This window comes from Argiope bruennichi, chromosome 10 (genome assembly GCF_947563725.1).
Source record: "Argiope bruennichi chromosome 10, qqArgBrue1.1, whole genome shotgun sequence".
NCBI lineage: Eukaryota > Metazoa > Arthropoda > Arachnida > Araneae > Araneidae > Argiope > Argiope bruennichi.
This window is the reverse complement of record NC_079160.1, coordinates 71,319,602-71,347,342: the sequence shown is the minus strand read 5'-3', so window position 1 is coordinate 71,347,342 and position 27,741 is coordinate 71,319,602. Positions and strand designations below refer to the sequence as shown.

The window sequence follows — 27,741 nt, the reverse complement described above, 5'->3', positions numbered from 1 at the left end:
GTATTTGTATATGCTATAAAATACTAATCGTCTTGTTCCGACTTATGCAACTGCAAATATTGTTATTGGAATAATTTTGATTGAACGAGCAACTAATTAAATTAAAAGAAACTAAAAGGGTTTTAGAAATTTGTTTTAAAAAAGCTTGTTGCATCGTCAAAATTTTCAAATTCTTTTTATTATTATTATTTACTGGGGAATGAAATCGATAAGATCTGAACCGAAAATAACAAGAAATATCTAATTTTCCGGTGAAAACCCTCTTCTTGAGACCTAAATTTTTTTGGGACAGAAAATAAAAGACCCAATGAAAATGAGTACCTATTCACCTAATGATAACAAGCAACGATATGGTCATTTAAACTTTCCATTTAATGTAGTGAACATTACACTAGATTAACAGAATTAATAATCAGTCAAAAAAAATCTGTAAATTGAAACAAACATATGAAATATTATTACATAAAATATTACATGCGACAGAAATTTATCAACAACAATTATGAAATTCTTATCGAAACTTGTTACATAAGCTAAAGACAAAAATCGACTTTGCTTATTGAAGGATTATATGCTTGCTTTAGAGGTTTAGTAAATTTCCACTGAATTCAGAAACAATGCAATTTTTTTAATAGATACGATTTCCTAGTTACGCCGCATAATTTTGACTAAATAAAAGGGCCTAAATATTTATTGATATGGATTTAACTTATCATCAAAATGCAAATATTGATTTCGCATTTTAAGCCGGAATTTCGTAAACAGTAATTTAGCAAAACAGATTAATATTATCTACTGCCATGGCCCAAAGGTTTAATCATTTCTTTCAAATATAAAAATGACTCTTCAATATTTTTTCATATAATTATCAGTAATGACATGCTAATTTAGTTAAAAAGAAAGGACAAAAAAAAAAAATAGCATTTAGTTTTAAAATATGAATAAAGAAAATTTTCTTTTTATAATCTTATGAAAATATCTTAAATTTATACAGTAAACCATATAAAAAAAATTAAGATTTCCAGTTCTAAGAACTTATTATTTCATAGCTACGCCCTACGAAACTCAATGATATTTTCATTCGAAATTCTGACTTCAGCCTACTATGAAAATATTTTTCATTTATATCTTATAATGTTTTAATATATAATTTGAACATTTATATATTATGTAGCTGCTTTTTAAAATCTTGAAAGTAATAACTGGTTTTGTTTATTTCAGTATATTTGCGCTCCCCCCCCCATTAAAAATTGGTTTTCAAAAATCTTTGGTTTTTATTAAAAGAGATTTTTTCTCTTGAAATCTGTATTAGAATCTACAAATTAAAAGTAATGTAAAAAGACTAGATAACTTGAAATAAATTTTGTGAGAACAAAAGAATGTGATATTTTTAATTTTAAACAGACAAAGGAAGGGGCGGGCAATGTTTATATATGAGTGTGTGCGTGTGCGTGCGAGTGTGAATCGCAAAAGGAATTACATAGATAGACTAAAATTTATTACAGCGTTTGGGGTGAAGACAGTATCTCTCCGCTTAATTGTACTTTTTGCAGAAAATGTTATAATTCCTTCTACAGCTCACACTGATTTCATCCCCTGAAGGACAATTAATGTGTTGCTCACTTAGATTTATCTTATTTATATTTTATTTCAACCTTTATGATTGACTTATTTATTTCTACAATTTTTCTTAAATTGTAGTTTCTTTTCAGCAGTCGTATCACCTGCATTTTATATTTACCCTTTTTATTTATATGGCTAGGAATTCTTTTTCTTTACTCTAGTTTTCTTTCCGTGTGCGTGTCAGTAATCTACATACCATTTGACTAAAATTACGAGATTTTATAAAAATATACTTTGCAGGTGAGAAGAAATTTTTATTTTGAATTTTAATTATAATTTGAATTAATTAGAAATTAAGATAATTCTTGGGTTTTTTTCATATTTCATTTCCTTCTACAGCTTTCTTTAAATCGTAATGTACAGCCCATGTCTTCAATCTTTCCCTTTTATTTATATGTTTAGAATTTTTTTTTTTCTTCTTTAATTCGGTTTACTTTCGATTGAGATTGCGTGTGATAAGTCTATTTGCCATTCTTGCAAACATTTAGCTAACATTTACATATTTTTTTTGTAACAAAACAAAGATATCAATTTTTTTTTTTTTTTGATTGACTGACATTATTAGACGCAATATTCCCCCATTATTAATGTAGAACTGTGTAAGAAGAAAAATAATTTGTCAATTACTTTTAAACCATCATTCAAATCTTTATCTTGCAGAATAGAAAATAAAAATAGCGGCGACGTTTTAAGTGAAAAGTTATCTATTTTTCTTCAAGCGAAGGAAAAAAAAAAAAAAAAAGCGACGGATTAGGAATAATAATTTTACTTGTTATCATAAATATAAGGATCTTAAAAAAAAAAAAAAAGGCATAAACTTTCCACCTTTTTACCCCATTTGATATATAATGAAGGTTAGCATCAATGCCAATTAAAAACCCAAATCGGCACGAAAAATCGCAGTCAACCTCTCTCTACCTCTCCACCCGTCCAAATTAATGTAATTATAAGCCCAAAACGTTTAATTTGTAAAATGAACACGCGCTAAGAGGGTTGGGCTCACAGGGATCATCTGAATCCAAAGCGGTAATTTCAACTTCACGCATTTACAACGCAAAACCTTAAACAAAAACAAGCTAATCGCCGCGATGTTGTTGGAGAAAGAATTGAACACAGAGCTCTGCAAAACAAAAGATCCCGTTAGAGAAAATCGGCACGCAGAAACAAAGGAAATCTACAAGACGCCATTTTGAATAATTTTTCTGGGTTGGGGTGAGGTGCAGAGTGCATTTTTGATGCCGCGGAGTTCGAAGGATAACAGGGATGTTGTAGTGAGATGGGAGGTGGAGTGGAGTAGGGTTGTTCCCCTCCTGCGGCACACCTTCTTCGGTCGTGACTGACCCCAAAATGAGAATGAATACCTTATCCATCGTCGCTGTTAAGGTCGCCGAATAAATTCCCAGCCTTCGGAAGCAAAGCAACATCCTTCAAGCTTTAACGCTCCCCTGCTTAAAATTCTAATGCGAGTTTAAAAAATGGGTAGTGAGTTTAAACATTCAATGCTTCTGTGTACACGCCGTTCAGGTGATAAATAAGTTCCATTCACTTTTAAAATGAAAAGAACATTCCCGCAGATAGTTAAAATGCGTTAACTTGTTTTGTTCTTTAAGGTATTTCTTCTTTCTCTTATGGGCATGTCGTAATCTTTAAATCAGGAACGATGTATCAACTTTTATCTTTTTCATGCATTACCACAAAATAAGAATTCTGTAAATGACTAGAACATCACTTTCTATTAATTTTTTTATGTTTTACTACAAAGCAAAAATTCTGTAAATGAACTAGAACATCAATTTCTATTAATTTTTTTATACTTTACCACAAAGCAAAAATTCTGTAAATGAATTAGAACATCAATTTCTATTAATTTTTTACTTTACCACAAAGCAAAAATTCTGTAAATGAATTAGAACATCAATTTCTATTAATTTTTTACTTTACCACAAAGCAAAAATTCTGTAAATGAATTAGAACATCAATTACTATTAATTTTTTTATACTTTACCACAAAGCAAAAATTCTGTAAACGAACTGGAACACCACTTTTTATTAATTTTTTTAATGCTTTACCACAAAGCAAAAATTTTGTAAATGAACTAGAACATCAGTTTCTATTAATTTCCTTCAACGAAAATCTAGATTAATTTATTGAAAAATCAAACTCATTCAAACTATCACGTATATTGTACCATATAATTTAAAATTATGTCGTTATAACTATTTTTTTTTCGAAATAAAAATAATGTGAAATCCTTTAACATCTTATGTATTCTATGGATTTAGCCAAAACTAAATGCGCTGTAGAAGATGGAAACGAAAATTCATTTGTCGACTACGTAAATAAAATACATTGGAATTGCTAACAGTTGTCATACATTCTCTATAAAATTAATATTTTTTATTAGTATTTAAGATGCATCTTTTAAAGCTCATAAAAAAAGACATATTCGTAGAGATACACACATTTCAAAATTTATTACAGCTGTTATCTGATGTATTCTTGAATTACCTGATTTGACAGCTTTTGAAATGATAAAAACGAAGGTATTCTAGAATTTGAATATACATTTTATTTGTGCTGCATTACCATAAAAAAATATAGCTTAGACAAATGAGTTGATAGGATTTTCGAAACTAATTTAGAAATCTTATTGCTAAAAAAAGATACCAAAAACATCTCAAAGATATTTAATTGCACGCACTTTATTTATTATTATTCAGAAAAATAACAAAACAGTTTATTTTCATGACCATGAGACAATTGAGGAAAAGACTTTAGTGGACAGGTTTTCTTTTGTTATTCATCTTTCATAATTTTCAATAAAATGATTAACTGAAAATCTGTAAGTGTCCAAATTAACTAATTTAAAGATATATTGCATTTGATCCAAGAAATAGTTTTCAGATTTTATTTAAAATGGTAAACACTCTACGTTACATAAACGCATAAAATAACCGAGGTCTACTTAATTATTGCCATTAAATGCACAGAGTTTTTTAGAAATTAAGTAATTGTTGTTTGTTTTATATGCTTAAACAAACATTGAGCTTGAAAAAGAAATTCTTTGTGTAATCGACCCTCCCTTAATTTGAACACAAAATTTTCAATTTTCACACGAAAAATCTTAAATCCATTAACTAGGTATAACTACATAATATAAATCTCAAAATATTTATAAGAAATCTGAAATTTTTTTTGATAATTAGAATTTAGTTTGAAACCTGCTTGAAAACAAATTTCGGACAGCATTTCAATAATTTTGAAGGTAACTGTTTGTAATGCAATTAACTACCAAGGACAGGAGATCAAAACTGATTGGATGTTTGCAAGTCATATGTAGAAACCACCTGCGCAAAACGTAACTATTATTAGGAATAAATAAATAAATATAACATGCTCTTTAAACCCTCAGTCAATAATCATTAAAAAGATATGTTGAAGAAAAAAAAAGAAAGTTATTGTATATTTAAATAGCTAGAGAACATATATAAAAATGCAATTTCTAATTAGAATATAAATTTTCAAAGTAGTACCTAACAAATTATTTGAAAAACAAATATAGCCAATAATCAAGTAAATTTTATTTCCGATTGATAATTTTAATTTAATAAACTTCGATAAATAATTCATTTACAAATATAATGTTAGTCCACTTTTCCAAGGACGAAAGAAAAGTGGTGTAAATCGGAGAGAAACGCTAATCGTGGCAAATCACTTATTGATTACCATATAAATTTAATCTTAAAAGGTTTTATATGAAGCAAAAGTGTGAAACTTCAAAATTATTTTTAATACAAAAAGTAACGCAGAAAGAAACACTGCAGATAATATCTATAAGGGCAAGAGGGGGTCTGATGCAAAGATTTAATTAAGGGAGAATATGTGTTTTAAAAGTCATAAGTTGGAAACATTTATTGATCTGAAAAATCAAATGTGTTTGGAAATTTTGCAAAGTAAAACTCAAGATGAATAGACAAATACCAGTCTGATAACTATGTTATCCATTTGAATACGACTAATTTACCATATATCAGCCCAAATTCTTACTACCTTATGTTGATATAACAATATAAGTCAATTTTACCGACAAAGCTCGCTTTGTCGGTTAAAATGTTAAATAACAATTGTTAGAAAAAGGATTCTGAGCTAAACTGAACATGAACAAGCACATATGAGCCTTGATATTATGCAATCCATATAAATTTGACTAATTTAATTTATATTAGCCGAAAGCCTTTCTATCTTCTCTTAATGTAACAATATATGTAGATCAAAGTATTTTACCGACAAACCACGCTTTGTCGGTAAAATTTTTAAATAAAATTGTTAGAAAAAAGATACTGTATTAATGAGGTTCTTTCAAAAGAATTATAAATCAACGCTCAGTGAGTCATTGCCTTGACAAAATATTTGCATCTTTAACAAGATAAATTTTCCTCATCTTTTTTAGAGTATTTTAAAAGCATATTCTAACATTTATCTGAACTTTCGAATAAATACAGCACGGTAGCTAATGATATAAATAACAAAGGATCTCGTCTACTTTATTTTTTCTAACAGCTCTTAAACTTCAATGTTTTTTTTAGCCACCTCTGCTCTTTGCAGCAATTTAATTTCATTTGCTCTATTGTGAAGAATAGCTACTGGATTTTAGCTCAATAAACGCGCTCCAGAGTATTAAAGACTACAGAACACATTAAAAAATAAGGTTCGAAAATAGAGTATGAGAGGTGAGGTTCCACATAAAATACCGATTGTTGCGTACAAACAACAAAGACCACCGTCAGTGAGGAGCTCCTTCCTGGATCATACAAGATAACCCCTTTTAAAGGAGTTATCATAGTCATCACATGAGGTTGAGGCTCGTGACTTGAATTTAGCTTGAGCAGATCTACATAAATCGTCGAGTTAGTTGATGCTGCTTCTCCAGCGAGAGGTTCGGAAAGGCGTCAACCCGAGTTCCGCGACCGCCATATTTTGTTTATAATATGGATCGCTGTCTTTTGTGAGAAGCAACAAAGATTTTCAAACTAGAAATTTTAGAATGATATCACAATCAAAATGATGAGAAATTCAACCCGTTTTTTGAATGGAAATATAAGATTATAATTTATTAAATTGTAAAAACATGGTAGAATGAGTGTTATGATTCGTTTTTGTTTCAAACTGCATTATGCACTGATGACAAATTCCATTAGCACTGATTATCCGTTTGAAAAGCATATAACTTTTTGAAATGAAAACAAATTTGTGTGAAATATTTTATGTGATGCAAGTTCGTATGAAATAGCTCACTATTTAAAATTCCAGTAAAGGTTACATAAATAAAAGGAAAATTTTTCAAATATCTAATAGCAAATACTTTATGGATAATTTTCAAATAGTAAAAACTATTCTACAACACATGACAGGAAATTCAAATTTCGAAAGACAATTGTCTGAAGTACATTGAATACTTGAAATAATTATAATTTAAATTTAGAAAAATAATAAACTATTGATTCAGACTCAATAATGGAGTAGCAGTCTGATATGAAAGAAAAAAATGTATTAAAAGAGATTCGAACCGCTAGTCTGAAATATGATAATCTTTCATGTTTAACTTGTCTATATATCTTATATTTTTCAAATGTACTCTTAATTATACAGCAATTTTAAAACACACACAAAAATATATTTATTATTGTTTCAACGTTCATGAATATAAATCTAACAAATGCAATGAAAAATCCATAAATGTATTTAAAAATATTTTTAAATTTTGCTAAATTTAGAGAAAAAAATTGTACGTAAACAAAATTGATATAATTAGAAAATTCATATTTTGAATTTTAATTGATTTAGAACTTGAATTTACAATAGCTCTTGTGGAATAAAATGCGCAAAAATTATTCAAAGAAAAAGAAATTCAAGTTCAAATTTTGAATAATTGTTAATTAAAAATCTAATTAAAATTTTTACTCAGTAAGCACCTATTGCCGAAGAAGTAAATAAGCTAAAAATATAGTAGTTGTAAATCCAACGGTTTCCTCTCGGAACGTTTTGAACGATTTTTTCATCATGACACAATTTACAGAGGAGGCCAGCTCATAAACATTATTTTGTTAAAAGACAAGAAAATTAAAATTCTTTTTCATGACAACAACAACAAGAATTTTTCTGTAATTAAATGGCGTTAATTTAATCGAAATCAGTAACATAAAAAACACAGATCAATACAATAATTTTTAATTAACGAAATTTTAGTTTCGTCACATAAAAAATGGCACAAGAAATGATTCAGACGGTTTCTAATTCAAAGATACCAATGCAATATTCGAAAAAAAATTCAATGAAATTATATAAAAATTATGCTGGTGTTGAAAGGCTAAGACATGGATACATTCCTTAGCGAATTTTCGAATAGTCAAGTTGCTTGGAGCCGCAAGTCTGAGAGAGGACCGCAAATGGGTCAATTAAAAAACTTCATGCCATATAAATGCTTGCAAAAAAAATTACGAATAATAAAATATTAATATTAATCAAAAATAATTAATCAGGTTCTATCTATTTCAATATGTTCACTTAATTATTAGAATATTTATAAACATTGAACGTTTCTTATCCATGTTTGTATTCAGTATTATGGAGTACAAAGTTAAAAAATAAAAATAATCAGTCTTAAATGACCCATTAACATTCTAAAAATGCTCTGAATCGAATATATATATATATATATATATATATATATATAGCAATGAACAACGTTAAATTTTATTTTAGAATAAGTGCTTTTAGTTATGATTATACTACGCCTTAAAATAATTTCTTAACAATAGTACATAATATTATATTAGTTGTTTATTGTCAATCAGCTGATTAGCAGGCATTTTTTTTTGGTAGAATTTGAATGAACTTCAAATTAGCCTTCATACATAATTTGATATCCGAGATTTCTTCAAAAAAGTACTTTTAAGTATCAAATAATGATTCACATTAAAGCATGGTAAATTAATTACCATTATATTTATTTTGTTTATTATGTATATGGGTCTATTTAATGGAATCAAGTGAGACCTGAGTGTCATTAAAAATACTCAAGTGCCAAGTGATCCATTTAAAATTGTACGTTGTTTTTTTACGGCACTGTTATGTCACTTCTTGATTTCTTATATATACTGCGAAGATAATTAGCACAATTCTTCCTTATCTTTTAGCAATGGAGGAAAATTAAATATTCGATGAAGCACAGAAAATGGTTAACTTTCAATGCAAATATGAATTCTTATTGTTGAAAAATCGTCAAAGTGAGATTATGATGAAAGAAAAGAAAAAAGAAATTGCAAAAACTCCGGGAAAAAACTGCATAGCAATTAAATTGTATAGTTAAAAATATATTTTAAAATGTCGTAAAAATCATCTTTGTGCAAAAATATTTTCAGCTACAAACACATTCGAAATTTTGCTTAATTTTTCATAAAATTTAAAAAAAGTCAAATTCACGAGGTGTACATTCACTTTTCTGAGTACATCTATGCCAAATTTGTAGCACAAGATCAAACAGTCTGGCCTATAAAGCGACAACTCTCACTTTCTTTTTAGTAAAGAGTTAAAAATCGGATTTAAAATTATCGTTTAAAATAGTCATTTTAAATTCCAAAATGACTTAAGATTAAACGTTAATTCCTATGCAATATAGAGAAGACTGTTAAAAAGATTTGCGAAATAACGTTGGTTATCAAACCACACATACAACTGACGCGAAGATGAATGTGAAGCACAAAAGCGGCAAGAGGGTAACTGATGTAAGTATGTTTCATAAACGACTACATATCATACATTTTAAAACTACATCTCTCCAGATGCATTCGCGTGCATGCCAATCGTGAACAAGAGCAAGCCGCGCTTTGACTTTTTATTTTTTTTACGATAATGATAGTAATTCATCCGCCTCACGCCTGAGTCCATTATACTCACCGCAGGAAGATGCGATCTTTTATAAACGCTCTTCTTGCTCTAGCTGCCCACAGGAATAAGAAGAAAGAAAAGTAGGAAATCAAAACGATATAAATCTACCCGAATAGAAATATGCCCCTTTTTTTATATGCTGCCGTATTCCTAGATATTACTAAGCGAAAAACTTTTTCTCTCTCATCTTGAAAAAGGTAATCGGCATCTCCGGGTCAAAAGTTCGATGGTCAGTTTTCCTCAGATTTCAAACGTTTAGTGATAAAATAATTGTTTTTGGTAGAAAAAAAATGGAATATCCATTGAATTATTTACACTTGTACTTTCTAAATCACTATAAAGTAGAAAATAATATTTTTTTTAATGGGTTAACATGAAAATAATTGTAGGTTGCTATATAAATGAAGAAAAATTCATTCAAAATGTGCTTCATTGTAGATAGGATTTATTGAATTTGGTACAGAAATATACTTCTTTAGATAACTTGCTCGATTTTTGAAATTAAATATTAAATTTTGATCAAACTTTAAAACTACTCAAAATGTTAATGTTTTTTTTTCCTCAATTATTTCGATGCATATCATCGCTCAAAAATAATTTTACATCACTTATAAATTTAAGAAATTAGCTTTATAGAAATATCAATTTCATTTGCGTAAAAACTATCTTAGTTTTTAATAAATTTTTTTAAAAATTTCAAGTATATTTTACAATAATGCATTTAATTACTGCATCTATGCACACATGTGATATAAAGTTAAATGCATATTTTGTTATTAAATACATGTTATTAGAAGTAAATTTTTTATAATTGTGATAAATGAATCAGGCTTACAATATTATCATGCTATGATATTTCAAATTAGAGATTCGAATCTCCTTTTAATTTCATTTTTTCTAAAAATATCTTCCAGGATCGTAGCCAGTGAGAAAGTTTCCTTTTTTATGATGAAAATACTGTGGTAAATATTTAAAGGTCTTTCTAATATTATGAAGGATAAATTTTGAAAGCTTTTTTTTAAAAACTTTTCTATCAGGTCAGCGACATCTTCATAATAAAAGCTATCTATAATTCAATTCCAGTACTAAATGATATTTTTAAAATTCTGAAAAGATCTTTTTTATACCAAAAAATAATATAATAATCGCCTGAGAGAAAATTGAGGAGTCATTTCTTCACGATTTGCTCTTAAAAGAAATAAATTTTAAATTTCAATCATAATATAATTCTCCAAAAAAAAAAAAAAAAAAAAAAAAAATTGAAAAAAATCTATATAATAAACAACCATGTGCAAAACAGCAATTACGGGAGTGAAGTCAATTTTGCTTAATAATACGTTATGTTTTAAAATTTTCTGGAACTCCAGATTTGTTTTCATAGATTAGCGTCACAGATATTCGTTCTTTTCTTCATATAATAAACGGTTTTCATTTCTAATATTCTGTTGATGGTTTTTTAAGAGGACCAAATTCACGATAACAAAAATATATTTAAGCAAAAATATAAAGCGGTAAGCACTGCTTAAACTTTCCAAACTTTCCCCAAACGTATTAACAGTCCTGTCTTTAAGAAGAATCTCGCATAAATGAAGTGGTCATTCAGCTAAAAGCAGGTTCTCTTCCAAAATCTTAACCATAACAATAACAAATATCTATAAAACATATACATAAAAATTGAAAGCCCTTTTTCAAATCAATAGTGATAGCCGACATGACATTTCCAAAGAAAAAAAAATTAATGACTCTGTTTAGGAATTTCGATTCGACCTTAATCCATGCAGAAAGGAGAATTCCAATCTATTAAATAAAAATAAACAGACCAATCAAGTTATTTTCAGTTTAAAGAGCATAAGCTGAAAATGATTTCCATATAATCTCCCTTATTACAGAAAAAAACTGCTTTAAAAACATTTTCACACAAATAACGCACTATCTATATAACAAATAAAGTCGCATTCCTTGATAATCATGTACAGCAAAAAGGAAGTAGGAGAAAGCTTTTGGAAAATAAGAGATTCTCGTTTCCTGATTTTTTTTTTTTTTTTTGGTATAATGTCTATAATTGTAATTAGATCTATGAAAACGTAACTGTAAATCAATTTAATGGAGGATATGTAGAATAAGTTTTGTTTCCGTTTATAAAAAGAATCGACAGCAATACTTCTCACTTTTGGTAATTGAGGTGCATTTTTCCATATCCTTTTTGACATCAAAATATATTCAGTATCATTAATTTGCTTTTGTCTAAAATATAGACATTGGCGTCTTATTTTAGTATCAAGAGAATTATAAAGTTTTTCGTATTGTAGAATGGCTTCAATATCATTTTTTCCTTTTTTTTATCATCCTTTCTCAGTTTATTAATTTTGGTCTTATACAATCTTTAAGAAGTTAATGATGATAATCTATCGTACAGAAAAATGAGTTTGCAATCAACTTTTTCATATCATAGCTTCTTCCAATTATAAAAGTATCTTCCCAACTATAAAAGCATAAAGAAGAAGAAAAAGAAAAAAAAAAAAAAAAATCATAGTTGTGGCATGATACTCAATCGTTAAGGCATTTGCAATACAAGTAGAATTTTTGTAATTAAATATGTGATTTTTTAAAAAAAGAATTGACTGTTCGGAAACTAATCTGACAAATTTGCAAACAAGTAATCAAACCCAATCAACAGTGTCGTAATTTATTCCATTGAATTACTATTTCTCTTCTCTTTCGGAAACAATTTCTTATTTAATATAAAATCATATATTAAAATTATACTTTTGTAATATAAAAGTAAAACAAGGACTTGTATATAAAATAATTTCCCCGGAATTTGTCAAATTGTTTAAAATGGATTTATTAAAAAAAAAAAAACTGTTTGATTCGAATACCCGAGCAATATCTAAAATTATAAGCTCTAGATGAATATAAATAAGCTCAACTTTCGATTTGCAATAAAAAAAAACTCTTTCATTTAGTAAAATATTTCTTGCATTCTTCACAAATAATTTTGCTATTTGACTGGTATTTAAAAAATCCTACAAAACCGCAAAATATTTCAAATTCCAAAATTTTTTCATGTTTCTGTTTTCAAAGACTGCTAATTGAAAATATCAAAACTCATAGATTAGATAATTATAAAGTGAAATAAAAAGCGATAAGCGTTTTTTTTTTATTAAAATGGATTGTCAAATATGTTATGCTGTCAGAATTATACAGTGATTTATTTAAAATTTTCTTTCCTCTATAAAAACTTTCAAAACAGAATTAAATCAAAGATGTACAATAAATAATAACAATCATCATTAGTAAAAATAGTTTTTTTAAACACTTGAAAATTTAAAGAACGATTTATTTAAAATAGTCTTCCTCAGAAACTACAACATTTGCCCATCTTTCGGGCAAAATTTGTCCATTAATTCAATTTACTGTTGGAAATTAAGCAAATAAAGCAATAAAATAAAATTTAAAAAATGCCATAGTCCAGGAAAATTTTTCACAACTATTAAAGTGGCATCATAACCCCCCCCCCCTTCCAATTTCTAATTTTAAGATAACGTAAAAATTACTTTGTGCTATAATATTTTTGGAAGTTATGGCGGGAAAAACGACAAAATTTCGCTTCATTTTTAATAAATTAAAATATTAAAAAAAAAATCGCACCGAAGAGCGCGCGCGTACACATACACACATAGATGAATAGTGTAAAGTTGAATTAAGACTTTCCTTGATCTAATATTAAAATTTGAAATGTAATCAAATTGCAAATCAAATTTCGGAGATTATGATAACTTTACACAATGTTACATTATTCGGCCACTCACTACCCGCATTATTTGTAACAAAAAGAGAGCTTTTTCTTGAATATAACTCTGACGATCTCCAAAGAAAGTCTAGATAAAAATGTAATAGATGTTTATATATATATATATATATAGTTTCACAGATTATTCAATCGTGATAATATGCTAATACCTGCGTGCAGTCGTCAATCATAATCTAAGTTATTTAAAATCCTGCATCTAGCTAGGATGGGATGATTAACAGAGTTGCAAGGTCCTCTGAAAGGCATGATGATATCACGGTTCAAATTAAAGTTGAGGTTTTGCGGACTTTTTCTCTTTTATCTAATGAGCACACGGGTCTTCCAGAAAAGAGTTTAAACTGAAGCTAAAAATAAATAAATAAATAAAACATAAAATAGAAATCTGCTGTCGCAAATTTCAAGTTATCATGTAAGAACATCATTATTCTTTAAGTCATTGTTTTTCCGAATTAATTTAAGTCATTAACCAGTTTAAATTGATTTGAAACAATCATGTGACTATCAGATTACGCATGCGTCGATATTTAGAAAAAAGATGGGTTTTTTTTTTCCATCTCAAAATATTTCGAACTCTAAATTTTTTTTGCCAGTTAGAAAACTGAAAATGAAAATAAATAAATAAAAAAAAACTCCATTATATATATATATATATATATATATATATATATATATATATATATATATACCTCCCCTCGATGTTTCGTATTGATTCTCGTTTTCTTTTTTGCGCTTCTTTGGGCAATAACTTCATACGACCCATGCCTTTTACTTTCTACCCGCGTATTTTGAAGCTAAAAAAAACTCCAAACCAAAACATGTTCTCACATGATAACAATATACAGTAGACTCCCGATTATCCGCGAGCGGGTTATCCGCGCCTGCCGCACAAAGTTTTTTTTTTTTTTTTTTTTTTGACTGATTTTTTCAAAAAGGTGCAGTTTTACAGTTATGCTTTTGTAATTACATAATACATTACAGTATTAAAACAGTACATATGTATTAATTTTTCTGTGTATCCTTGGCGCCTCTCGGAATAAGTACAAAGCACTTTTCTGTTTTCATTAACAAAATGCATTTTAGGTTAATTTTGAGTGATATACTTAAATATTAAGCGTTAGTTAAACATTATTTTTTACGTTTATTTTACGTTTTATTGTACATAAAATGATTTTTGAAAGTTGGAATGACTGTTTTCTCTTTTGCTATACCCGTTTTTAGCTTTTTTCGGATTACCCGCGATTTTTGTTATCCGCGGCGGCCGCGCCATCCAATTCCGTGGATAATCGGGAGTGTACTGTATATACAAGATTTACTAAGATATACTTATTTTAAAAATTCCTAAATTGAATTTAATTTCGAATTGTTAAATTGTTAAATTTATTTTTAATTATATTTGTACACATTTTTAACTTAATGATTATTATTGTTGATGTGAATGAATGAATGTTGAATTATTTCAAAAGCGATTTTATTGGAAAGAGTTAGTCAATGATTCCAATAGTTCTACAGTAGTCATCAAATTAGTCACTGGTTTCAAAGATATATTTATCCCGTTACTTCTTGTGGTTAGGTTAGTTCAGAAGGTTAAATCCCAATATTAAAATCTGGGATTGAGCCTTCTAAATCTATTTTGAATTTAAAAAGGAAACAAAAATGCCCTGAAGTGGCATCAGTAAGTTAAAGCACATTTAAAGAAAATGAAGGATATTTGTACAAAATGAAGAAATATCGTAAAGGCCATCAGGAACAAAGTCTCAATGTGGCATTGCATGTTTTCCTAGGATTATGCCAAAGCAAAGCCGTAGGTGTGAAGTGGAAACCGGATGAGTAAATGTAGTTTGAGAGTCAACTTGCTATCTGAGAGCGAATCATAATTACAAAACTTGTCCTTGACAAATCTCTTGCCACTCAAAAATGATATTTTAATTCGACATGTTAGTCTCATTAAATTTTTGACGAGAAAATAAATATGTTAAAAAAAAAAAGTATTTTCATATTTTAAGAAGAAATGACAAAGTTAAGAGTAAAACATAAAAATGTACTAATATAAAGTGAGCTTCCGCCTAAAAATTACATTTCAAAAAGTGTCATTCATTTAGTGAGACATAAAATGTCATTCATTTAGTGAAATTTATGACCAGTGATATTATACATAATAAAAAAATACGCTGCTACATCATATTTTGAAAAATTAAAAAAAACTTCCTTTGCTACAACAATAAAAATAAATAAATAAATTTAATGAGAGAAAATCGAGGAGTTTAATAAACAAAGGACGGAAATATAAATATAAACTTTTCAAAGTTTTTTTTTTTTTTTTTTTTGCATAGGAGAAAGGAAAAAAGCACAAAAATACAAATTTTAGTTACGTAAAGCAAATTCAGAATTTGTTTTCCACAAGATGTCTTGGATTAATTAAAAAATTATGTATAGTATTTTTTAAAAAAATAATCACAATAATAATAACAATTAACAAATAAAAAAAAATCCGAATTTCTAACCAAAAATATTGAAGCACGATGCTGTTTTGGACAAATTCTTAAAGAGTTTTATCTTTATTTTTAAAATTTGCTATTAATTATATGGTGAAGATAACATAAGGACAAAAAGAAAATATTATATAATATTACAGCAGCACGTATGATTATAAATAACAAGCAATAAAACAATATTGTTGTCAAGTATTAAGTATTGTTGAGGAAAAACGTTAAAATTTTGACCTATTTTTAATTAAAAATATAATTAAATAAAAAAAATTCTTAGTCAGGATCTACTACCTAAAAAGTAACTACATATCAAATTCGGTAGCCCTAAGTACAACGATTTGCAATATACATTTAACTTTCTAGTTTCTGAACATGCATGATTTAATTTACAAACAGTAATAATAACCATATGGTAAAATAATTTACCATATGGTGTTAATATTCCGTTCTAAATGCAATAACTTATGTTCACTTTTCATGCTTCTGCAGACTACTATAAATGTTAAATCTCCATATTTGATTAAAGAAATGACTACAATAATTTCAGTATGTGAATCTTAAAAGAGCATTAATTAAAGAGAGCCAATAGTTTTTCACAGAATTCATTGTGCCAATGAAATTAATTTAGACAGGCAGATTGGACTTGCTTCCCCCCCTCCCACCGAAAAAAAAAACACTGTATAAGCGTTCGAAATACAGAACCCTCACCGACAAGTTTCTTGGCAATTTAACAAGTTAATAAAAGGTTGTCCAAAGGTGAAATCACGACAGAAATTTTGATGGGCTTCTTATTCATTTTTTTCTGTTATGTGTTTTCAGGCTGCTTCATGACAGCATGCCACGCTTTGGTAATTTCAATCACATGCTAATTTGCACGGCATGCATAAGTAATGTGTTTTAAGTAGATAAATATTTTGTTCTTTTTCTTGTAAAGTAATGCTATATACGAAAGTAGTAGAAGCGCTTAAACATACATAAATTAAAACAATAATAATCCAAAAAACAGTATAATCAAAGTTTATTTGAGGCATACAAAATATTGGGTATAAAATCTCTTTTAAAGATCTTTTAAACATTTCATGAATTGATGGATAAGGGTAATTTCAACCTTCCTTTCTAGCGGCTTACAGAATGTTAATTATATATGGGGGAAAAAAAAGTCATACTTTACATATTATTTAGAAGAAGATTTATTCTGTATGTAGAAAAGGAAAAAAAAAAATATCTAAACATCCCTTGTACATTCTAAATACTGATAAATTGGTATTTAACAAATCAACAGAATATTTTAACATTTCGCACAAAAGAAAAAAAAAAAAAAACCCGCAAAGAATAAGAATTATTTTTACAGACAATTAAACATTGATTCTCTATCATAAACACAAAAACGACCAGATAAATTTTATAACGATCTGATTCATAGTTCATTAGCTGTCAGAGTATTTATTATTGTAAAAATAAAACAATATTTTATATCCACAAAATCAGAATTTTATTTCCTGCTTTGAATTCAGAATAACATTAACGTGAACATTATAAGCAAACAATTGCATTTCAAAATATTGATGTTATAATACTACTTCAAAAATAATTACACATTATGTATCTTGTTCCATAATTAATAAATCCGAAAATAAAAATCTTTTACAACAACAGCAAGCAGAAATAATGAAGGTCGGTCCTCATTTTTTTGGGGGGATAAACGAAAATTTTTGTAATTTTGCGATATTTTTTCTCAGATCAAATAATGAACACGATTATTTCGTATGAAATACATATATTAATTATCCTTAGGATTAATTCAATTATAAATGGAAACAAACTGAAACATTTAAACATTATTTTTGTCATAAACTAATTCGAAACAACTGTTACAAATACTTGGAAATGTACTTCAGGTTCATTCTTTTATAAAACAAAAATAAATAATATCGTCATCTGTGATAAAAAAGAGTCGTGCAATAAATAAACATTTGTTTCGAATCCACTAGTCGTATCCTTTCATATCGCAAACATTGGTGCCAAGTTCCAATGACATTAAAGGAGTTGGTTCTGGCTAGTTAGCAAACTTTTGGCAATATGATCAGAACATGGCTAGTGGATTCCATGTTTATATAAAATATACGACATTTTGCCCAACATATGGCAGTAATAGTATTCAACACAGATGAAGTTATAGAATTAGGCATTTGAATAAGCAGTTTTAATGCTCTAGTTTAAGGATTTTTTTTTAATACATAGTATTGGAGATACATATTTTGGAGAAATATTTAAAACATTCATCTTTTTTTATATACGCAATATTTAATGAATATACATTTACTTAATTCCTACTGTTCTTTATAGGCAGGCATTTTTCTACATTAAATGCTTTATAAATTAAAGCAATTTAAATTGATGGATATAACCAATTTTAATAGGGTGGAGACCTATAAATCTTATTTGTATCGTGAAAAATAGCATTTCTAAAATAATGAATCCCAAACGTTTAAAAAATCAAACTGTGAGGAAAGCTATTATGTTTCCGCATGATGATTAAGAAATGCATAACTTACAAAGAAATGGTTGATATAATAGAAAAGACTTCAATGAAATTTTTGAAAATAACGAACCGCATTGTTTACCTAACTTTTTAAAAAAAGACAGTGAATTAGAAAGCCACGAAGATATTGATTGTGATGAATTAGAAAATAAGTTTCATGATTATGAGCCCTTCTATTTTTCACACTTACGGTGTACAGTGTAGCAAGGGAAAAAAATTAATTCCACCTCCCAGAGCATTCAAAAATGAAAGTTATTTTGCAGAGCGTTGAGAAAAATATGCCCTAAAAAAGTGTTATTTAAAAGCCTAATTTGTTCACTAAACTTAAAAACTTTATTTATTCATTAAATCATTTGATATTTTTTTCATTTAAATCTATTTTTATTAAAAAATAATAGCCCAAAAATTAGATTCATAGATTTAGATTAAATGCTGAAAAGCATTTTATTTCGAAAACCCATTATTATTTTAGCTGATCTAAATAAAAATAAAAACATTTTCCAATTTTAAAATATATAACCATGCAGTCACTTAAGAGCAGTTGTTTATTCCACGTCATTTTATTATTAAAAAATAATAACTTTAATTTAAACTTTTTAATAAAAATTATTAAGAAATTTAATAAGAGTCTAATTTATTCTGTTCAGATAAAAAAGTAAAATTTATACTATATAATCAGTTACTTAAGAGCAATTTCTTATTCCTAGTCACTTTATTATTAAAAAAAAGACAACTTTAATTTAAACCTTTCAATTAAAATTATCAAGAAATTTAATAAGTGTCGTAATTAATTCTGTTCAACTTACAAAAGTAAAATTTATCTCTTGAACTAATAAAAAAGAACGTGTATGTTTGTTGATGTTGTACAAGACAAGCTATTGAACCTAGATATTTTAAATTTGCCACCAATTTATTTTGAAGTGTGAGAATGCTAATCTCGAAGGGAAATTTTCAAAATCATAAATTAATAAAATATTCGGCAAAATTTTGATTTTTGATTCGTTTAAAATAAACGGAGAAATTTTATTTATTTAAGCCAGAAAATATTTTTTTAAAAAGCATGCGATTAAAGTAATATAGCAAATAAAAACAACAAGTTAAAAACAAATTTAAAACGGGGTGGGAGGGGCAGAAAAATATGCGATGATTTATAAGGCGACATGGAAACAAAACTGAGTACATGCAACTTATCCATGCTTAACTCTAAGAGATTAACCCGCAGCCAAAAATTAAAAACATATCCCACACACTGGATCAAATCGAAATTAAAATATTTGTATGCAGAACAATTTAGTTTAAATTAGGTAGTTTTGAAGTTTTATTAAAAAAAAAAAAACTAATATAAATTCAGCATTCACATAATTTATTTACAAGTGCTTTTACCAAGTCTCGTACAAATTAAAACCGGCGAAAACAAATTAAAGGCGCTGGTGCCTTGCAATTATGGACTACCTCTGTTTCTCTCCAGAACCCACAATAGCAAAACCGGATTCCAAACAACAAATTATCATCATCGATGATGACCTTCAGATTGCAATGAAGGAGACTACTGTCACGTAATATTGTCGGGAAACAATAGAAAGAGACAGTATTCTTTTTCATCCTTAAATTCACGACGCATTGCATTATACAATTTGGTCAGTGGTGCCAATTAATGGGCATACTTCCTATGGGCAAGAGAAAAGACCGTGTTCCATTATGAGGATTACGCTTTTTTGGGTGCTTGGGAATGGGGGTGTATTTCTGTCCGAGTTTTATCGTCATTATTACGAATGAAACGCGCGTCATTCGAAGCACGAAAACGATTACGAAGGTCCAGTTATAAGAAAAGAAACGTGACTTTTCTTTGACGGCTTTGTTTGTGGGACTCGTTAGTGGGTCCGATTTCACTGGGAATCTTATCCATTAGGGGGAGTTATTTATTTATTAGATTAACTGACCTCAGTATTTTATGTGGAGCACACGATCGAAATGAAATGGAAAAGGAGTATCTAAATCGAATGCATGAGAGATATTCTTTTTTAATAATTCGTAACCGGAAATTGATAGAAAAATACATTACGGGATGTATCTCTATTCTGATTGCATCATTCCATTACCAGCCCACAGTTAACTATGCAATATTCGTCAAAACAATAAGAATTATTTTGAGGTGATTTATAATTTACAATATTTTTAAAATTGTGATTTACCGGACATTATTTGGCATCAGTCTGACCAAAATGTTCTCTTTTTAAGTACTGAAAATCAGTCATTTTAAATGATTATTAATTTATAAAATGATGACGCAATTTTAATGAAGAGTAATCAGGATACCTAACGTTATGCATAAATTTAATAAATAAACTGACGTAGAATTTTTATTAGCCTTAAAGCAACTTTATTTGTACAAAGTAACATCTTTTTATAAGGTTATCATTAAAAAATTACAAAAGTTATTATTACAATTAGATAAAAAATGTTAACATTATAATGTATCCAATAAGTTAGCTTGTTATAAGTATTTTATTGAAATATGAATATCCTTAACAAAAAAGAAATCAATTAATTAACCAAAACGAAAAAACTTGGGTTGAAAAATTGAATTTTTGTACTGCTTATATAAAGCAAAGGATTATATCAATTAATGTTGCGGATAATATCTAATTTATTATTTAGTGTTTAATGTTAGCAAACATTCGTGTCGCCTTTTATAGACAGAGAGCACCAATAATCTATGTGAATCATAAAAATGTTAAAAGCACCCAAGTTTCAAAAATAATTTTATTCTATGCATCTTTTAAATCCAATCAAATTCCCATTTAGGTTCTAGTGCTGGGTTTTTTATGAACTAGAAAATAAAACAAAGTTCATTAAGCCACAAAGCTTACTTTAATATCATACCTACATCGTTACATAGACATAAAATTTAAATGACTGTGTAGAAAATATGCCCACTTCTTCAGCCAAACAATGCAGAGCGGCCTTGTTTTACAACCGCCTCACAAAATTTACGATATTCCCTTATTCTCTCAATAACTGCCCATTTGGAACAAAACAATTGTCAATTTGTTCAAGCTACATGGGCGGTTTTAAGTATCCCATTCACCTACCCGATTCCACAATCACAATATACTATCAAAGTTTTTGGCTATATCGATAACCACACTTCACACATTTTGCGAACGCCCACAACACCAAAGCGTTTATTGGATAGCAAAATGCCAGTCTAGATAGATCGTTGGCCAGATACTAGCCACTATAGCTTTCGAATGTGTCTCGGAAAAAATGCAGCAGTTAGATACGCCTACGTTTGGTTTTATTGAATACTTTCTCGAAAAATATTGCAGTCAGATAGTAGTTCAATCATACGATCCATTAATAATTTATTCTGCAAAATTCTGTTGTTTTAGTTACGATGCGAAAGATAAATTTCATATTCTAAAGAAATTTTAAATAAGTGAGAAATTTCTGTTATAAAAATTTTGTAAAGTATAAATAAAAAGTTTAATAAAAATTTTGCAAACGATGTTAGATAAATTCGAGACTATTTCATGAAAACAAATTCTGCTAAAAAAATTGATTCAATATCTTTTATACAAAGATAAGATCAGAACTTAGGAAATGTAACTCAAATACTTAACATTGATTGATAAAAGAAAATTGTCTGCAAATTTCATGCTACATGTCATTAATTTTTATACATATTTTTTTTAAATTATTTTTCTCTTCGACTGCCCCATCAAGTTACCTTAATTTGGCTAGGTCGGAGAATCCCACAGAATTATCACTTACCATATGAAATTCTGCATAATCCATTTTTGGAACTTTCACTGCAATTATTGATTTTCAGTGTTTTTGTTCTGACAGCAATGAAGTTTCTTCTTCGGTGACTGTTGCCACATTTTTTGCTACAATTTTTAGTAAAAATGGTGCGGTACACGATATAACAACGTGTTTCATAGTTGAACAATATATCAAAAATAATGAAAGTTTAGCAGCAACAGTTCGAAAATTTTAGAATTGGCAACCTAGATCATATGATTTAACACCACTGGATTTCTTTTTACGGGGTTATTTGAAGTGAAAGATCTATGCCAATAATCCCACAAGCACGCGTGCATTGAAGGAGGAAATTCAATACTGCATCAATGAAATTCTGTCACATTTATGCAAAACAGTCATGGAAAATATCGACAAAAGAGAGCGTATGGGCCAGCAAAGCAACGGAGTTATTCCATACATAACCCTATCCTGTGTACTTTACGATTCAATAAAAATATAACAATTTAAATAAATAAAAAAAACATTTGCGATTTTTAATTCAAGTGTTGCTTTAACACGTTGTTCTATCGTGTAACGCTCCATTTTTACTAACCCTACACTATTAGCTGTCAAATGGGTTTTTTTTAACAGGGTTGTCAACACTTTACTGCACGAATGGTGGAAATTCAACTCTTGCATTAATTTTGAGGCACTCTTTATAATTTTATAAATCTTATCTTTATTGGCAAAAGGAATTCTACTTCATAATGAGAAACATTTTTATAAAACCGGAAGATTTTCTTAAAACATAAATTATATGTATGAAAGGCATGTGAAAGATATTCATTCACTAATAGCATTTCAGCTTGCTTTCCACTTTTCGAACGAGAACAAAAACACATTAAATCGTCTTTTAATTACTCTAAAAATTCCTGAACCAGAGAGAAAGAAACAAAATGCTGGTACCAACCAACATTGAACGTATTTAATGAACTGATAATTGCAGGATTTTGCTAAGAAAATGCAAAAGTGTAGGAACAAGAAATCGTTTTAGAAAGATTATTACGTATTTCGTTTGATATTTTTTTTATATCAGAGACAAAGTTTTGCTAATTTTCAGGTTGAAGGCTAATTACATTAATATTATAATATCACTAGAAAAAAAATCCGCAAAGGAACAGATTCAACTTTTTTACACATTCTATTAAGATTCATAAGTTATTTTTAAGGTTAAATGTTAACCTTTTTCACGAAATAAGACAAAAACTTCATTAAGAGACCGACAAACAGTTAATAGGCCATTAAGTGGCTTATTACTCGCAAATTGTATTATTGTTAGATCATTAACAATACAGAACGATCAAATGCCGTACTTTAGTTGTGATGGCTAATGACTTTTATAAATGCATTGTGGAATAAATACGTCAATAAGAAAGTCATTTCAATTTTCTATTAATTGTAAGTGAAGTGGAGTTTAATAACACGGTGTGATATTCTGCAGCGTGCAAGTAAATTATAGGCAAATATGACAACTTTAAAAACATTTATGAAACATTTTTACGGAAAGTCGAGGCTAGAATGGATAAAATATAAACAATGAAACATAAAATAATTGATTCAACCCTAAAGGAAAGGGAGAAAAAATCAATTAGCGTTTTTAAATGATACTGTCATTTAAAAACGTTAATTGAACGGACTTGAATTAACGGAATATGTGGGCTCTTCTTCTATTGATAAATGCGTAAAACAGGCTCTTCTTCTATTGATAAATGCGTAAATAAATATCCTTTGCTAATTCATTTCCGTACAAGAATATACCAAAGTATTAATGAGGGTTTTTTTTTTATAAATTAACAATAGATAACGCACACAATTAGAATATATGTAAGAACAGATTTTTTTTTTTTTTTAAATTTCTGGGTATAGACACAATTTAAGCACATCAGTATAATGCCTTTCCAATACACATCAATACTGTTCTTCAAGAATTTTAAAGAAAACACAAATATAGATTTTAAGAAGTGCACTTATTCGATTCTATTTCATATAATTTGAATGAATAAATAGAATGCTATGCAGAATAATAACGAGAAGTAGATGACAAATGTTCATTGAACGGAATCAAAATGAATTTTCATTTTTACAATATGTAATTTAGGTATGATTTATTCATAAATTCTCTAGTATGTGTAGTTATTCCCAAGCATAACGCCATGATTGCACTCATTACACACGAGGTGAATGATCGCATTATTATTATAAAATAACATGAACAGTTTGAAAATTTATGAATTATTTTGAATTTGAAAGCTTAAGAACCCTCAGAAGTTTAAAATAAAATGTTTAAAGAATGAATCCAAATAGATCTTACTGTAGCCAAAGAAGCGTTTCGTACCAGACTCTAAGTAAAATCATTAGCATATGAGAGGAAAGAAAAAAATCAGCTCGAATTTCTAAGAATCTGCCATCGGATATGTAGATATTGAAGCTAATGAACACTCGACTAATATAATACTTTTATTTACTTACTTATTTTAGAATTTCATAATGGCATAAGAAACTTTTCAGAATATTAGCCATTAATTCGGGAACATGCCACTTAATATCGACACTTGACGATTAAAACTGAAACAACTTCTGAAGCATATAGATGTACCATAGTAAAATATCAAATGGATGGCATTTTATGTGATAATGCATTTATTTCTTGTTATAATGCAAGCTAGTGCAAAATTTACAGCCTCTTTCCAACCAATTTCAACAAATGACGGAAACTGAAGGAGAAAAAAAAAAAATTTGAGACAACATATTATGGTAATGTTTTAGGTTTGATTTCCCAATCTTTTATTTCAATTTTAAAATTTACTATTAATTATAGAACAGTGTTAATACAAACATCAAACAAATTTTTAATATCGTCGCAACTCATGTTTGTGCGCATGCAATTGCTAACATAATAAAAGAATAGCTATAAAAATTACTTAAAAAAATATATTTACAAATTTATTAACATCACAGAAAAAAAATTTAATGGAAATACAATTACTATTATTGAAAAGCCAATTTTCTAAACTTTAGCGATAGTGTAAAAAAGTTTATGCTATAATTAAGTTGCAAAATTATTAGTTTTTAATTAAAAATCTAATTTAAAATTTGGAAATCTCTTTCTTTGTAAGTACATATTACACAAAAAAGTAATTGCTTGTCGAATTTGGTTGCTTTAGGTCAAAAGTTCTACTCTGTAAAGCATTTTGCCTGATTTCATTTCATGGATGTTGAAATTTGTACATAGCGCCTATAAAAACTATAAAGCTATAGCAAACCTTTAGGAATATTTTCAGAAATAATACACCATATTCATGATGATTCATCACTTCTTTTCAAATCGAAATAGTGCAAACTCCTGGCTCTGGGATATATTTTCTACTTACAAAAGTTACTGGTTGTATTTTAAATCTAATCGCTATTTAGAATCAGAAAAAATATATAATTTTTTTGGTTGAATGTAAGGAAAAAAAATTTAAAGTAATTTCACTGTCTTTATAATGGATACGCTGATTTGATTTCAGTTTCAATATTGGTTTCCTGACTGAATTTGAATTTAATATGAGTATTTTTAAAAATAAACACATGGAGAAACATTCAGTGTAAATATTTTTTTATGGCAGAAGCATTTTTTTTTCTTCTAATTTTAAGGGTGCTTTAAATTGAAATATCCATCAACAGCCAAGTCATTAAAAAATCATCAAAATATTCAATGTATCAACCAAAGTTTTTTTCTAATATGTGTTTCTAGTTTCTCTGAAAACAATTATCAATGAAAAAATTTTAACACAAGTAATTTAAGAGAAGTCTTTTGAATATGTTACAAAGCCTGAATTAAAAATAGACTGAAATTAAACAATAGAGTTAAGGTGTGTATACAACGCAATAAATGATTGAACTCCTTATTATAAGAATAATATTTGTATCGCAAAATCGATTAGTGTTTCGAAAATCGAGTACTTTGCGCTAAATATATTATATGTATATAAGATGGCTCATGATTCTGCAATATATTGAAAATGAATGCACCATATATATATGTGTGATAGAAGCTGAAAAAGCACTGACATAAAAAAAAATCTGTATTACTTTACATATCAAATTTCAAAGCAGAAAAAAAAAAGTTAATTAGACCTGAAACATGTAAAGTTCTCGATAAGGACAATAAAAGAAGTCATTATTAAGTATTAAATCACAGCAAAAAAAAATGATTGTAGATAGTAATTACCTGCCAGTTTTATCACTGTCGTTATTTAAATAATCTTCTAAATCAGTGAAATCAAGGGCTTCGTTATCTATCCCGCTGAAATCTTCTCGACCTAGAAAATAAGAAAACCGATATCAAAAGACGTATTTTACACAGTTTCTGAAGTTACTTAATAACAAAGGTAAAAAAGAAAACAAACAAGGAAAGTAGCAACAATAACAATATAAAAAAATACGCTTTTGTTGAATAATTCGATTTTTTTCAAACTTTAAGCACAATTACTACGTAGGAAAGATTATATGAAATTGACAAGAATAATTATATTTTTTCGCGAACAGAGAAAGATGAAACTTTTGAGAATGTCTAGAAATCAAAACACGGATTATGGAAATTTTAAGAGACAAATTTATTTGTGAGCAGTTTAGAAATGCGTAAAAAATGATAAAATTACATGAAAGAACAGGCAAGCCTTTTTTTTTTTTAAATGATGCCTAATCTTCATCATAAATAATCGCAAATAATACTTTTTACACTTCATGGAAAACACTGATTACCTTTGACAAAAGATTGCTCAAAATATCACATAATCAAATCTCACAAATATTCCATCCAAATTCACTTCCATGAGAGACAGACACTTTCTACAAATGAAATGTAAGTTCGCGCAAACAACTTAACCTCAGAAAATTACAATGGTTTAATTCACTGGATTTGAAATGGGAATTGCTGCTCTATATGATTAATGCTTTTTGCTCTCTTAAGGAAATATATAAAAAATATAGTGAGAAATTATACCAAAGCAGTAGATCATAGTTAGGGCGGTGGCTGCGTTTGCGTGGGAGAATCGAGATTCTATGTGTACTTGCATTTAATATAAAATACAAATAAAAAAAACGAAAAAAATAAGCGAGAGGAAGTGCACTTATTGAGATGAAAATAATTTCATTATCCTCCCGCATAATTTGAAGTGAAGATATATTTGATTATATAGGGTGGGAAATATTAAACATTCAAAGTCATTCGCCAGCCTCGGATTGGAAAACTAATCTGCAAGAGGGTTCAATGAACAACTTTTTCTGTATAGCCAGAACCGAATAAAAGTATGGCGATTTCAATACACCAACATAATTTTTTTTTTATAAAATAGCATTTATACACTTTTTTTCTTCTTTATTACTTGAATATTCTAAATAGAATGAAAACCATCTAAATTAATAGACTACAAAAGCACGGGAAACAAATCTTATGTCACAGTTTTTCATTAATTGAGCCCTTTTTTCTGATGCAAGGGATAGGATAGATAAAAAAGGAAATCTGTATATTTTTAAGAAA

The 27,741-nt window shown here is 28.1% G+C and overlaps 1 protein-coding gene across 2 annotated transcripts in view; it reads right to left on the bottom strand.

The window, feature by feature from the left end:
• The window catches only part of LOC129988634 (myelin regulatory factor-like), a 330,040-nt gene that overhangs the window by 56,488 nt on the left and 245,811 nt on the right, over window positions 1–27,741 (bottom strand). For both annotated transcript variants that reach the window (XM_056096902.1, XM_056096903.1), the window contains exon 2: window positions 26,431–26,521. In XM_056096902.1, coding sequence (XP_055952877.1) covers window positions 26,431–26,521 — 91 coding nt within the window. The remainder of the gene's footprint in view (window positions 1–26,430; window positions 26,522–27,741) is intronic.